The following is a 14854-nucleotide window of genomic DNA, read 5'->3' on the forward strand; positions in this document are numbered from 1 at the left end:
GAGGAGATCTCATACTTATGCAAAATGCCATACTTTTTCTATCTGATATGCACAAATATGACTTACATTTTATTGTGAGATTGCATGGCAGCTCTGTGTATTGCAACACCTTTATAAACTCTGAAGACTGATTTATGAATTTGCACACTGTATGTAGCTCAGACCCTTTTCTGGTGCAGAATTTCATGTTATACCATCTGAGCTGCCCTGAGAAAACAAAGATTAGTATCAGTAGTCAATAATAGTAGTGTGAAACATAAAATCATCACTGATAAAGTTTGCAGATGCGGGGGGCGGGGGTGGTAAATAATGAAGAGGACAGGTTCCTGAGAATATGCAATGTAGATTGCATGGTAAAGTGACCGTATGTGTTTTAATATGGCTAAATGTGTACATATAGGAACAAAGAATGTAGGCCATACTTACTGTGAAGTAGTGACTGAAAAAGATTTGAAGGTCATGGTAGATAATCAGCTGAACATGAGCTCCCAGTGCAATGTTGTAGCCAAAAGGGCTAATGCAGTCCTTGGTTTTGGAAACGAGGATTCTCAGGTGAGAGTAGAGAGGTTATTTGGCACTGGTGTGACCACTGCTGGAATACTATGTCCAGTTCTCTTGTCCACAGTTCAAGAAGGATGTTGATATATTGGAGAGGGTTCAGAGAAGAGCCACGAAAATGAGTAAAGGATCGGAAAACCTGCCTTATAGTGATCTCAATCTATTTAACTTAACTAAGAGAAGACTAAGGGGCGACTTGATTAGTCTATAAGTACCTACAGGGGAACAAATATTCAATAATAAGCTCTTCAGTTTAGCAGAAAGGTCGAACATGATCCAATGCTGGAAGTTGAAGCTAGAAAAATAGTAACTTTTTTTTAACAGTGAGAATAATTAACCATTGGAGCAATGTAGTAAGGGTCATGGTGGTGTGACTATCACTCACCCTTTTAAAATTAAGAGTGGATATTTTCCTAAAAGATCTGCTCTAGGAATTGTTGTGGGGAAGTCCTATAGCCTGTGTTATACAGGAGGCCAGACTAGATGATCACTTCTGTGAATCCTTGGAATCTGTGAATCTATGATGACTTGTAAAGTGGTTTTATGTGAAATAGTGCCATATTATCAATGTTATTAGCAGGCCAGAATTCTAGTAACAATGCAACCTTGCAAAAGTGTCATGAAAATGTAGCAGCCTAGGCACAAAGTAGACTTGTTTTTTACCCTTTTCAGTGCATTAGGAATATACACGAAATTTTATTCTCCTGTCAAAATAAATTGCTTGCCAAAGTTGAGTGGACAAATATAATTTTCCAGGGCTGCAGTAGTGCTACTGTAGACACTTGGAAATGTAGCCCTTTATTAGTATTCCACTTCAATCATTAGGTTGCATCTGTAGAACTCCCATTCTTGAGTAAATCTCTTACAGTTTACTTAGGTTTCAGAGTAGCAGCCGTGTTAGTCTGTATCCGCAAAAAGAAAAGGAGTACTTGTGGCACCTTAGAGACTAACCAATTTATTTGAGCATAAGCTTTCGTGAGCAACTAAGGGCTTCAGGATGAGTCTCATGTTAAACTATGGCCTTGTCCCTAAATTTATTAACTATGGAATTAGGCTATCTTGAGCATTTGAACATTTATACTCAAATTAGTGTGCTAGCATTGGCATATGGCTCACAAGGGAAGCTTGTGCTATTTAAAAGATCAGATCAAATCTCTACCTTCTATTTTCAGCATGGAATGAATCATAATATGATGGGTTTGTTCTGAGACTTGAGTATGTATGCCAGTACAGTAAGCCTGAATGTTGACCAAATGTCAGTTCTGGACCTGCTATTATTTAAGTTAATTAAAACCAGGTTTTGTTATACATAAATTATTTTCCTCTGATTGCATCAGTTTTTGAACATGCCTGAGGTCTCTTGGGTAATGTGTCAGCAGCGGGATGTAGTTCATCTTTTTTTGCCTTCATCTAATCGGTGCCAACTTGTTTTAAGAGAATAGTTCAGCATTGTCGTCTATTTATAGGAACAGCATGGATGGATCGAGTTTATTTGGAAAAGGAAGCCTGTTTGGCTCTTCCCTCACAAACCAGTTATTGGTTTGAGGCAGGTTGTTTCCCTTTAGGCCTTCCCAGGTGAAAACTAAGTTGTATTTCTGTGTGTGTTACCGTTCTGAATACCTCCATTTGACACAGTATTAACAAACAAAAGCTGCTATTCTGTGAGAAGATCACATTAACCGTCTTGGGTATTCAGCAGCATCCCTTTCTAGCTTTAAATTTTCACTGTGAAGAGCTTTTGTTGCATCAAGAAGGGTTTGGTTATACCACTGGAACGAGAAGCAATAAAGCAATGCACCTCACTATCTGCTCATGTTTAAATCAGCTCTGTGACTAAAATGTTAATTAAGCAATGCTTGCTATGGTACATGGCTTTTTTAGAAAAAATATCCATTTAGATCTAGTTTATACAGCTGAATCTGTTTACTTGCTGGCATATTGCTGAGCATTGACTGCTTTTTTTCAGGATATTGACATTAAGAAAGTGAATGGAGTTCCTCAGTATGCATTCCTGCAGTACTGTGATATTGCAAGTGTATGTAAAGCAATTAAGAAGATGGATGGGGAATACCTTGGAAATAACCGTCTCAAGGTAAAGAAATCCTCCTATAAACGCATTATCCTTCTGGTTAATTTTGTTTTCAGTGTTGTATAATTCTGTGTGTCAGCTTAGACTGTGGAAGTGAATCAGGTTTTTTTGTACTACTTTTGCCTTTCTTGCTGCTACTTTGTAGGTCAGATTAGATAGTGATATATTTTCAACCACCACCACGACAGACATTATTTGGTAACTTTATTGGCAAATGCAGCAGAGAGGCCAAGGATTGAATGGACATGGAGGCTGATTTATCTTCTCATTTTTAAAGGTAGTCCCTCCAGGTCAGTGTTTGGTGGGGCAGTGTAGAAAGATTATACTGCTCCTGCCAGTGCTGCACCTGTTCTGGGGAAAAGAAGAAGATTTCAGTCCCCGGAGTTGTCAATCTGACACCTTTCAGAAGCACTAAATTTGCAGAAAACCCAAATATTTTACGTTGTATTTTTTAAGCATGCAGAATTATTCTTATGATTTTTGAGGTGCTTTCACCTGCGTGAGATGCTAATTTTAAAAAAAATTATACCAATTAATAGTTTTCTTCAGATAATTCTAAATTAGGCATGCTCTGTTAAATTAGTTTAATAATTGTGAATTGTACTGATGGAAGTTTTGCCCTTTTGTGTTCAGCTGGGTTTTGGAAAGAGCATGCCTACAAACTGCGTGTGGTTAGATGGTCTTTCTACAAACGTAACGGATCAGTATTTAACTCGACATTTCTGCCGATACGGGCCTGTGGTAAAGGTAGGTGGGAGGCTTTGGTGTGTGGTTTGAAGTTTACTGTCTTCCTTTCTTTACATCCTGTCCTTTCAACCCTGACTTCCAGGGTTTTATAGCTCAGACACAGAATTTCTCTCTGGGTTGAAATTTGGCCTACAAGGTGCTGTAGCTTTTCAGCCTGTTGGTCCAAAACATAGACTAGTTGCTTTTGGTATTTTGATGACAATATTTTGAATGAGCCGAGATAATGAACTTTAGAACTAGTCTGCAGCTCTTGTGCAGTGCAGTCTCTCCCACGACAAAGTTTCTTTAGGTTTCTGAAGTTGTTTCATGTTGGAACAATGCAGTCTAATTATATTTATGCGTGTTAATTACATAATTAGACATAATTATGTTTTTTGCAAATAGACCAGAAATGACTCTGAAAAAAACCTGCAGCAAATTCACACAAGAAAAGGTACATAAAAATGTCAGAGTTGCACAACATAGTGGGGCACTTGAACTGTGAACTACCAGGTCCCATTGCATATAGGTATTTGAGATTTAGGCCATGACATTGCAAGCTTTTGAGCACTTGCTTAACTTTAAGCACATGAGTTGTCCAATTGACTTCAGTGGGACTATTCATGTGTTTAAAGTTAAACTTGTGTAAATGTTTGCAGGATTGGGGCCTTAATGCCTTAAGATTTCTGTGGGTACATGTTGCAGCTTTGACATTCTTTTAATGTAGCTTTTTTTGTTTGAATGTATGTGTTGTAAAGACAAACAGGTGTTTCTAAATTGTGCACATTTAGCAATTGAAGAATGGTGGTACAGTTTGTAACAATAAAAACTTGTTTTCATTTTGTGATTAAATGTTCCTCTTACCTTTTTTCCCCCCTATAATTTATTGGAAATTTTTCAAAAATATTTAAGTAAACTATGACACAGCAATACTCAGTCACCAAAGAAAATAATACAAGTAAAATACAGAAAAACAAAATAAAGGCATAATATACCTCAAGCCACAATATCCACAATTCAAAGCAGTCCCTTGTCCTTTTACTGTCTCTTCATTACAATGTGTCTCATCAAAAAAGCCTGAAAATTATTTTCCTTGATGAAAAATTATTTTCTTACCGGTGTCCTCATGATTTAGGATTTTGTTGGGACTGACATTAAGTCCTGTGGATGAGGCTCTTATTTGGTTTTTGTTTTGTTTTTTTGTTTTTTACAGGTGGTGTTTGACCGCTTAAAAGGCATGGCCCTGGTTCTCTACAATGAAATTGAATATGCACAAGCAGCTGTAAAAGAGACCAAGGGGAGGAAAATCGGTGGGAATAAAATTAAGGTGTGCAGAATGACCTCTAAAAAAAGAAAAAAAAAATTGTATTCAGGTCTTACCCCTTAAAATGCTGGCATTTTGCAAACTGCCAGCCAAAAGACTATATAGGGGGACATATATGTCCCAAATCTCTAAGGGTTAAACTAACCTTTTACACTCGGCTTAAGCTGTTAGGACATTTTGAACTGTTACTTGGAAAGCCTTCTCCAGCGTTCTGTCATTTTTTTTTTCACTGAACTTGCATCTTTAAGCTTCTGGGTGTTGGTGTCTATATTATTATTAATCAGTTGCTAGTGACTGAGAAGCAATGCTACAAAGGCACCAAGCTAATCCAGGAGTTTGAGGTGTTAGCCCAATCTCTGAATTATCTTTCTCCTCCTCTTCCTCCTCTCCTAAAGAGTGGGTAATCACTTCTAGCATGATCTTTCATCAGGTGTATTCAGCTAGAAATTTGATGTTCGTGGTGATTAGAAGTTTTGAGTACGTTATATAGTTTTCTAAGTGTGGTGGTTGAATATAATAAGTAGCCTTTATATGGAATAAAAGATATGGTCATTAAAGATTATGTATCTTGTGTTTGTAGGTCTTACTCCTTAGTGATTTTGAAACAAAAAACACCCTTATTATGTTTGTGCTCTGTTACTGTGGTTATACCAGTTTTCTTTTAAACAGATTATTTAAAATTCCTTTTTTACGTAAAAACTGTTGCATTGTGTCAAATGCATTTTGACAAACCCTTTCTAAATCTTAATTTTTTATTTTTTCCCCTGTAAATTTTGTCCTTATCTTCTCAGTGTTGTAGCAAGCAGTTGGGAAACAGCATGTCATGATTAGAGCAAAGAGCTGGGAGTCAGGATTCCTGGATTCTGTTCCCATCCCTGCCGTTGTCTTTCTGTATAACCTTGGGCAAGTCATTTATACTCCCATCTGTAAAGGGGATTAATAACGTTGATCCAACCTTTGCAAAGTGCTTTGATATCCTGGAATGAAAGGCACTATATAGCTGCAAAGTGGTGGTGTTATTAGTATTTAATCATTTTGCTTTTGTTCCTCGAAACAAAATTATTTCAGTTGACTTTTCTTCACTAGCTGAAAGAAAATATCCTGACCAGAATTTATTTGTGTAGCTCCATAAAAATACATTGTGCTTTGCAGCACACTTATAATAAGGGAAAGGTCTTTCATCTCAGCAGGAGTAATTCCAGTCCTGAGGACTGGTGTGGTTTTTGTTTGTTTGTTTTTTTTAAACTATATTGCACCCACTCTTTCCCTTCTGCTTCCATCTTGAAGAACTGCAGGAGACATTGAAAACCTGTCAAAATGGAGTATTTCTTTTACTGAACATGTATTATCCTTTATTTTTCAGGTGGATTTTGCAAACCGAGAGAGTCAGTTGGCGTTTTATCATTCCATGGAGAAAACGGGTCAAGATATCAGAGACTTCTATGAAATGCTAGCAGAAAGAAGGCATGTATCTAATACAGTGATTCCATTCTCTTGCTTTTCAAATAGGATTTTAAATGTAGTTAAAATTCCAGGACATAACACCCAAATAATAATTAAAGTAATCTTTAAAAAAAAGAATTCTCACCTAAGCCTACTCTCTCCCGCTGCAGCGCACATACTCTTTATCTTATTGGCTCTCCCTCCTTTTTAAGATGTAAGTTTCATTGAAAAGTCACTGTTAGCTTTCTGCACCAAGTTCAAACTCTTCCTGTGGTCATAATTGACACAGATGATACATTGAAGCAGACAGGTTGCTCTCATGGAATGTGCTGTAGTTTTTTGTATATATTTCAGTATCTTAGTTTTAATTTTTAGCTTTTTAAACTTTTTTTCACAGATGTGAATGATCAGCCTTGAGCTACACAAATTGGCAGATGAAAGCTAGGCAATGGATTATGGCTCTGAACTCCGTCACATACTAAAATTCTTATATGGAGTACAAAAAAATTAAGGTGTATGTGAAAAATGTGACAAAGTTTTGGTCATCTAGTTTGTATATATGCTCAGTACCCGGCTGACTTGCTGCTTCATCTATAAATAGCTAGGGAATGGAAAGAGTGCTTTTTGTAACTCCTCTCCCCACCCTCAAAATAGTATATAAATTAACAAGCAACACGTGCTATTACAACAGTCAGATATTTTTCTAATCTATTGAGCTGAAAATGAAGTTTACACTCAGACCACCACTTCCGCAGTAGTATGATTTCTAGTATTGCTAAAATAGTAAAAGCTCTGAGCAGGACTTCAATTTCTCTTGCTATTTGTCATGAAAAATATCTTCTATCTAGATATTTTTCTATAGCATCTGTCGTCATGGTGTGTAGGGATTGTACATGGGGTTGCAGAAGAGTCACTCGTTTCTCTAGACTCTGGTTTAATGCAGCTTAACAGAGTTCCTCTCAGAATTTTTTTTGGATGGTTAAAAAACCTACCAATTTTTTCATTACCAGTGATTGTGGTAAAGGATGGGCAAGTCCATATGAGTTGGTAATTTTTTATGACTTTTTTTTTTTTTTTTTAAACAAACTGGCTTATTTGTTAAGATTCTGAATTTCTTGTAAATGAGTCCAGCATGGTATCGTTTGCACTAATGAGCTACACATTATCTCAAAACGTGCTGCTCTTGTTTTAGATCAAAGTAGATCAAAATAACATATGTAATGTTGCCAGCTTTTAAAAAGTGAAGATTAGTTTGAAAATTGGAAATGATAATTTGCATAATGGAAATGAATTGGTGTGTTCCCAGATCATTGCCAAGAATTGTGATCTGCCAGCAGGCAGACACTAACAATTTTTCCTCTGGCTGAGCTACACTGAATTAGAAAAAGAGAATTGCATTTAGTATACACGTCATTTGAGCTGATCTTTGCTGTGAAATACTTCTGACTCAAACACAGTTTTCTACAACAAGATGAAAGTTAGGCATCTGTTTTTCTTTCTTTTTTAAAAAAAATCACTATCATTATCAAAACCAGTGTCTGATTTGAGTGTTCACATAATCTTTACTTGGGAGTAGTGAACCAGGAAGCATAGATGTCTGTTGGTGTGAGGTTGGGGTGAGCTTGTTACTCATGAATAATAAAGCCACGACTTAAATTATGCAGGACACCATTTTGTGTAACAACTATATACCACATTATTATATAATCTGCATGTGACACGCATTTTACAGAAAATCTTTTTTTAAATGCTATAGATAATTTCTAAACGTTTTATTGGGACTGTATCCTTCTAGCTGTAAAGCCAGGTTCTTCTTTGAGTGCTTGCTCATATCGATTCCAATTAGGTGTGTACGCGTCGCAATCGTTGGAAGATTTTTACCCCAGCAACACTCGGTGGGTCGGCTGAGGTGCCCCCTGGAGTGGCGCCTTCATGGCGCCGGATATATGCCCGAGCCGCCCCAGCCGCCCCCTCAGTTCCTTCTTACCGTGGAGCGCAGTGTAGCTGATCTCCACTCTCCCTAGCTTTCTCTCTTGGTACCTGTTAATCATTGTTTACAGTTGTTAGTAGTTAATAGTTAGTGTAGTTAGATTAGTGTACTTAGTAGGGTGGAGTGGGGTCTTCTCCTCTCTCCCCGTCCTGATACCGGGGCCCATGCCGGGGTCTCCGGGCTTCAAACCCTGCTCAGTTTGCCTGAAGCAGATGCCAGCAGGAGACCCCCACGACTCTTGCCTAAGGTGTCTGGGGGAATCCCACCAAGTGGACAAGTGCCACATTTGCAAAGCCTTCAAGCCGAGGACCAAAAAGGAGCGGGACTTTAGACTCAAGCAGCTCCTTATGGAGGCGGCACTTAGCCCAGTCCCTTCCTCCGCTCACTGGGACTCAGCATTGTCTTCTGCGTGCAGTGCTGCTGCGGCACCGACTGGTCCAGCACCGCGTTCGGACCCTGCTAAAGACTCGCAGCGTCAGGCCTCCCCCAGCACCTCCACCACCGCAGCGCTGGTCCCTGTCTCAGGGCCAGAAGAAGAAGAAGCCCAAGCAAGTGCCGACTGCTTCTTTTTTGTCAGTTCGACAGCCACTGACACTTCCTGCACCGCAGCCGGAGCCGCATCCATTGCTGGAGTGCACAGGACAAGTAACAGCTCCTGCGCCATTGACTCCGGAGTTGCAAGGGCCATCGACTCCGGTGCATGTTAGCTTCCCCGTGCACACCACGGTTGAGCTAAGGTTGCCCTCCACACCGGAGACTTGATTGCGCTCACAGAGCCGACTCCCCTGCAGAACAGAGGCACCTCTGTTACGGCCGCCATCACCGAGTGAAGCAGGGCAGCACTGGTCCCAGTCCCGATCTTGGTCCCGGCACCGATCCCGTTCTCGGCGCTGGTCGTACTCACGACGCCGCTCCAGCTCGCGAAGATCCGAATCGCGGTACGCTCCCAGTACCTGTCAGAGCAGCACATGACCCGGAGACGATCCCAGCGCCAGTCTCGCTGAAGGTCACCGTCGAGATCCAGATCAGGCTCATGGTACTGATACAACCGCAGGCACCGACTGACATCTCGGTACCGTTCTACATCTCGCCACCAGTCCCCAGCACCGTACAGCACCGGGGGACTCTGCGCCGACATGTTCGGTGCCATCTCGCTCCGCCTCCCCGTCGTCACACTGACAGGGTGGCCACCACGCCCAGGGTGAGGACGGTGCAGGACAGTGGCTGGATGAAGGCCAGGACCCGGGCCAAGGACCTCCACAGTGGTCTTTTTGGACCCCCTGGGCATACCATCAGGCCCAAGGGGTTCCTTCAGGAGATTCCCATTCCACCCCTTCGGAGCCCCGAGTACCGGAGGCCACTGTCGTGTCCCCCCCCCTCCCCCCCGGGGTTCTGAGGGGACTGCTCCAGCGCCAACACAGGCCCTTGTCCCTAGCGTGGTGGACCTTGGGCAACAAGTTCTTCCACATGAAGACCCCACACAAGATCCCTTAGTCCTGGGGGTATTTTCCTCATCCTCGCCTGATGAGGCAGTGGCAGGGACTACGGTTTCAGGCCCTCTTCCTATGGACTTCCGCGCCCACCAGGAGCTGCTCCGCAGGGTGGCATGCAATATGAACCTCCAGGTAGAGGAGGTGGTGGAGGTAGAGGATCCATGGTTGACATTCTGTCCACGGAGGCACCATCCAGGGTGGCCCTCCCAGTCGTATGGACTATACAGGCCAATGCCAAGACAATCTGGCAATCGCCAGCCTCCATTCCACCTACGGCCAAGGGGGTGGAAAGGAAGTACTTTGTCCCCCTCAAAGGAGTACGAGTACCTCTACATGCACCCCCAACCGTGTTCCCTTGTCGTGGCTTCGGTCAACGAGAAGGAGCGGCACGGTCAGCAGGCCCCGGCGCCCAAATCAAAGGACGCTAGACGCCTAGACTTGTTTGGGTGCAAGGTGTACTCAGCAGGAGGCTTGCAGCTCAGGGTGGCCAACCAGCAGGCACTCCTGAGCAGATACAATTATAATTCGTGGCACTCTATGGAGAAATTCAAAGAGTTGGTTCCACAGGAGTCCAGAGAGGAATTTGGAGCTCTAGTGGAGGAGGGCAAGAAGGTGGCCAGAACCTCCCTGCAAGCCTCTCTGGACTTGGAGGCTAGGACCCTGGCCTCAGGCATAGCCATGCGCCGCATCTCTTGGCTGCAGGTCTCTGGCTTACCACCAGAGTTGCAGCAGACCCTCCAGGACCTACCCTTTGATGGCCAGGGCCTATTCTCAGACAAAACAGACTCAAGGCTGCAGAGTCTGAAGGACTCGAGAACTATTATGTGCTTTCTGGGAATGCATACCCCAGTAACGCAGAGAAGACCCTTCAGACCGCAGCCTCAGAGGTCCTACCCTCCCCCTCAGCCAAGACAGGACTTCTTTAGAAGACTCTGCCGAGGTGGTAGAAGAAGACAAACTGGCCACCAAGCCATCGGCTGGGCCTAAGCAGAACTTTTGAAGGTGCGCCCAAGGACGGAGCACCAGTCTCCATTCAGGATCCTTTCCTACCTTTCCAAGATCTTCTCTGCCATTTCTTCCGTGCGTGGTCTCACATAACATCAGACCGTTGGGTCCTTCGCATGGTGGAAAGGGGTTACTCCCTTCAATTTCCACCCCCCACCCACCCTCCTACCCCGACCCTCTTCAGGGACCCTTCTCACGAGCACCTCCTTCTACAGGAGGTCCAATCACTCCTAGCTGTGGGGGCGATAGAGGAGGTTCCAAGAGAGTCAAGGGGCAGGGGTTTTTATTCCCGCTACTTCCTAATCCCCAAGGCCAAAGGCAGGCTTCGACCCATCCTGAACCTACACGGACTCAACAAATTCATGGTAAAGTTGAAGTTCCGCATGGTCTCTCTCGGGACCATTAATCCTTCCTTACATCCTGGAGACTGGTATGCCGCCCTCGACATGAAGGACGCGTACTTCCACATAGCGATCTACTCAGTGCAGAGACGCTTCCTTCGCTTTGTGGTCAATCAACAGCACTTTCAATTCACCGTCCTTCCTTTTGGCCTATCTACGGCCCCCAGAGTGTTTACCAAGTGCATGGCTGTTGTGGCTGCCTCCCTTCATTGACAACGGATCCAAGTGTTCCCATATCTCAACAACTGGCTTATTCGAAGCCGCTCCAGGGATCAGGTCCTCCAGGAATCAATTCTGAAGCACTTAGAGGAGAGGAAAGTGATCAGGAACAGTCAGCATGGATTCACCAAGGTCAAGTCATGCCTGACTAATCTAATTGCCTTCTATGACGAGATAACTGGCTCTGTGGATGAGGGGAAAGCGGTGGACTTGTTGTTCCTTGACTTTAGCAAAGCTTTTGACACAGTCTCCCACAGTATTCTTGCCAGCAAGTTAAAGTAGTATGGGCTGGATGAATGGACTATAAGGTGGATAGAAAGTTGGCTAGATTGTCGGGCTCAACGGGTAGTGATCAATGGCTCCATGTCTAGTTGGCAGCCGGTATCAAGTGGAGTGCCCCAAGGGTCGGTCCTGGGGCCGGTTTTGTTCAATATCTTCATAAATGATCTGGAGGATGGTGTGGATTGCACCCTCAGCAAGTCTGCAGATGACACTAAACTGGGAGGAGAGGTAGATACTCTGGAGGGTAGGGATAGGATACAGAGGGACCTAGACAAATTAGAGGATTGGGCCAAAAGAAATCTGATGAGGTTCAACAAGGACAAGTGCAGAGTCCTGCACTTACGACGGAAGAACCCCATACACCACTACAGACTAGGGACCAAATGGCTCGGCAGCAGTTCTGCAGAAAAGGACCTAGGGATTACAGTGGACGAGAATTTGGATATGAGTCAACAGTGTGCCCTTGTTGCCAAGAAGGCCAATGGCATTTTGGGATGTATATGTAGGGGCATTGCCAGCAGATTGAGGGACGTGATCATTCCCCTCTATTCGACATTGGTGAGGCCTCATCTGGAGTACTGCGTCCAGTTTTGGGCCCCACACTACAAGAAGGATGTGGAAAAACTGGAAAACGTCCAGCGGAGGGCAACAAAAATATTAGGGGACTGAAACATGAGTTATGAGGAGAGGCTGAGGGAACTGGGATTGTTTAGTCTGCGGAAGAGAAGAAGGAGGGGGGATTTGATAGCTGCTTTCAGCTACCTGAAAGGGGGTTCCAAAGAGGATGGATCTAGACTGTTCTCAGTGGTAGCTGATGACAGAACAAGGAGTAATGGTCTCAAGTTGCAGTTGGGGAGGTTTAGGTTGGATATTAGGAAAAACTTTTTCACTAGGAGGGTGGTGAAACACTGGAATGCGTTACCTAGTGAGGTGGTGGAATCTCCTTCCTTAGAAGTTTTTAAGGTCAGGCTTGACAAAGCCCTGGCTGGGATGATTTAATTGGGGATCGGTCCTGCTTTGAGCAGGGGGTTGGACTAGATGACTTCCTGAGGTCCCTTCCAACCCTGATATTCTATGATTCTATGATCAGGTGCAGTCTCATGTCCAGCTCATCATGAACATGTTCAATCGACTGGGCCTCCTGCTCAATGTCGTGAAATCTACTCTGGTACCAACCCAGAGGGTAGAATTCATAGGAGCAGTCTTAGACTCAGGCCTAGCCCGAGCACTTCTGCTGGAAGCACACTTCCAATCCCTGGTAAACATCGTCCACAGCCTGCAAAACTTCCCAACCTCGACCGTGAAAACATGCCTATGCCTCCAGGGACATATGGCCTCTTGCACATATGTGACCATGCACACCAGGCTGCGGCTACATCCACTCCAAGCCTGGCTATCAATAGTATACCGCCCAGGTCAGGACAGCTTGAGCACGGTGGTTACTGTCCCACCAGGGATATTGGCCTCTCTAGACTGGTGGCTGGACCCCAAATCAGTGTGCGAAGGGGTGCCATTTCACGCTCCGCAGCCCTCCGTGTTCCTAGTCATGGATGCGTCATCCCTGGGATGGGGAGCCCACCTCAGGGTCCTCTGTACACAGGGGCTAAGGTCGGCAGGAGAGTTATCCCTGCACATCAACGTACGGGAAGTCAGAGCTGTGCGCCTGGCGTGTCAGGCATTCCGAGAGTGCATTCAAGGCCGTTGTGTTGCAGTCCTCACAGGCAATACAATGGCCATGTTTTACATCAACAAGCAAGGGGGAGCCCGGTCGTCCCCCCATGTCAGGAGGCCACTCATCTGTGGGAATTCTGTATAGCCCACTCGATCCATCTGTTGGCGTCATTTCTCCCAGGAGTCCAGAACACCTTAGCAGACCATCTCAGTAGATCATTTCAGACTCATGAGTGGTCGGTTCGCTCGGACGTCATCCACTCTGTCTTCCTGAAGTGGGGCTTTCCCCTGATAGACCTATTCGCCTCTCGTGAGAATCGGAAATGTCAAGTGTTCTGCTCTCTACAAGGACGCTCTCCAGGTTCCCTGTCAGACGCCTTCCTCGTACAGTGGAAGGATCACCCATGCTACGCCTTCCCTCCATTCCCACTAGTCCACAGGGTCCTGCTCAAGCTGCGCAGGGACAGAGCCTGTCTGATTTTGGTCACCCCAGCGTGGCCCAGGCAGCACTGGTTGGTATACAACTCTCCTAGAGCTATCGGTAGACACTCCAATTCCATCATGCGTACGATAACTTGGCTGGTGTCCCAACTACACACCTTACCGCCCACTCTACGCTGGCTCAGGCTTCATCTTCTGCTTTCCTGGCACACGAACCCATACAGGAGATATGTAGGGCAGCGACTTGGTCATCGGTGCATACCTTCGCTGCCCACTATGCGATAATTCAGCAGTCCAGGGGTGATGCTGCATTTGGTTCAGCGTTCCTTCACTCCGCGACATCTCACTCCAACCCCACAGCCTAGGCAAGGCTTGAAAGTCACCTAATTGGAATCGATATGAGCAAGCACTCGAAGAAGAAAAGACAGTTACTCACCTTTGTAACTGTTGTTCTTTGAGATGTGTTGCTCATATCCATTCCAGACCCGCCCTCCTTCCCCTCTGTCGGAGTAGCCGGCAAGAAGGAACTGAAGGGGCACTGGGTCGGCTGGGGCATATATCCGGCGCCAGGAAGGCACCACTCCAGGGGGCGCCTCAGCCGACCCACCGAGTATTGCTGGGTAAAAATCTTCTGACAATCGTGCACGCAGCACGCACTCACCTAACTGGAATGGATATGAGCAGCACATCTCGAAGAACAACAGTTACAAAGGTGAGTGAACGTCTTTTTCCTTAGTATTATGAGTCTAAGCGTACGCTGCTCAGCGAGAGAGAGAAATTAGTTCTAATGCATTTTATCAAATGCTGCAAATACCTTAGATAGCTTTTCTACATAAAAATGTCACAATTTTAAGGCCCCACGTATCAGAACTTCCTAGGACGAGAAGCAAGTGATATGTGCCCTTTTGAAAAACCAGGAATCTTCTTTCAAATAGTACAAAGCACCTGTTTTAAGTCTTCAGGGTCATGAAATATTTGACCCTAAACCTGTTAATGATTCAGAATTTTTGTGTATTGCACATTCTGGGTCTTGTGTAAGTTCTTTGGGAACACCTCTGTGTCAGGTTGACTTTTTTAAAATGACAGCTGATCAAAGCTGCCTGAGCTATTGCAGTTGTTAGATACTGTCCCAAAGGAGACGGGTTAGGGGCAGAGTGCAAGTGAGGCAATCTAAAGCATATGATAAATGCAGTTTATCATTTATAAAGCATT

General features: G+C 44.3%; 1 protein-coding gene across 8 annotated transcripts in view; it reads left to right on the forward strand.

The window, feature by feature from the left end:
- SPEN (spen family transcriptional repressor) overlaps positions 1 to 14854 on the forward strand; it is a 105093-nt gene that overhangs the window by 75491 nt on the left and 14748 nt on the right. For 4 of the 8 annotated variants that reach the window (XM_037881456.2, XM_043531877.1, XM_043531879.1 and 1 more), the window contains 4 exons: positions 2525 to 2650; positions 3281 to 3394; positions 4587 to 4700; positions 6061 to 6161. In XM_037881456.2, coding sequence (XP_037737384.1) covers positions 2525 to 2650; positions 3281 to 3394; positions 4587 to 4700; positions 6061 to 6161 — 455 coding nt within the window. The remainder of the gene's footprint in view (positions 1 to 2524; positions 2651 to 3280; positions 3395 to 4586; positions 4701 to 6060; positions 6162 to 14854) is intronic. The other 4 variants (XM_043531880.1, XM_037881459.2, XM_043531881.1 and 1 more) reach the window with 2 other exon arrangements.

Source organism: Chelonia mydas, chromosome 18 (genome assembly GCF_015237465.2).
Source record: "Chelonia mydas isolate rCheMyd1 chromosome 18, rCheMyd1.pri.v2, whole genome shotgun sequence".
NCBI lineage: Eukaryota > Metazoa > Chordata > Testudines > Cheloniidae > Chelonia > Chelonia mydas.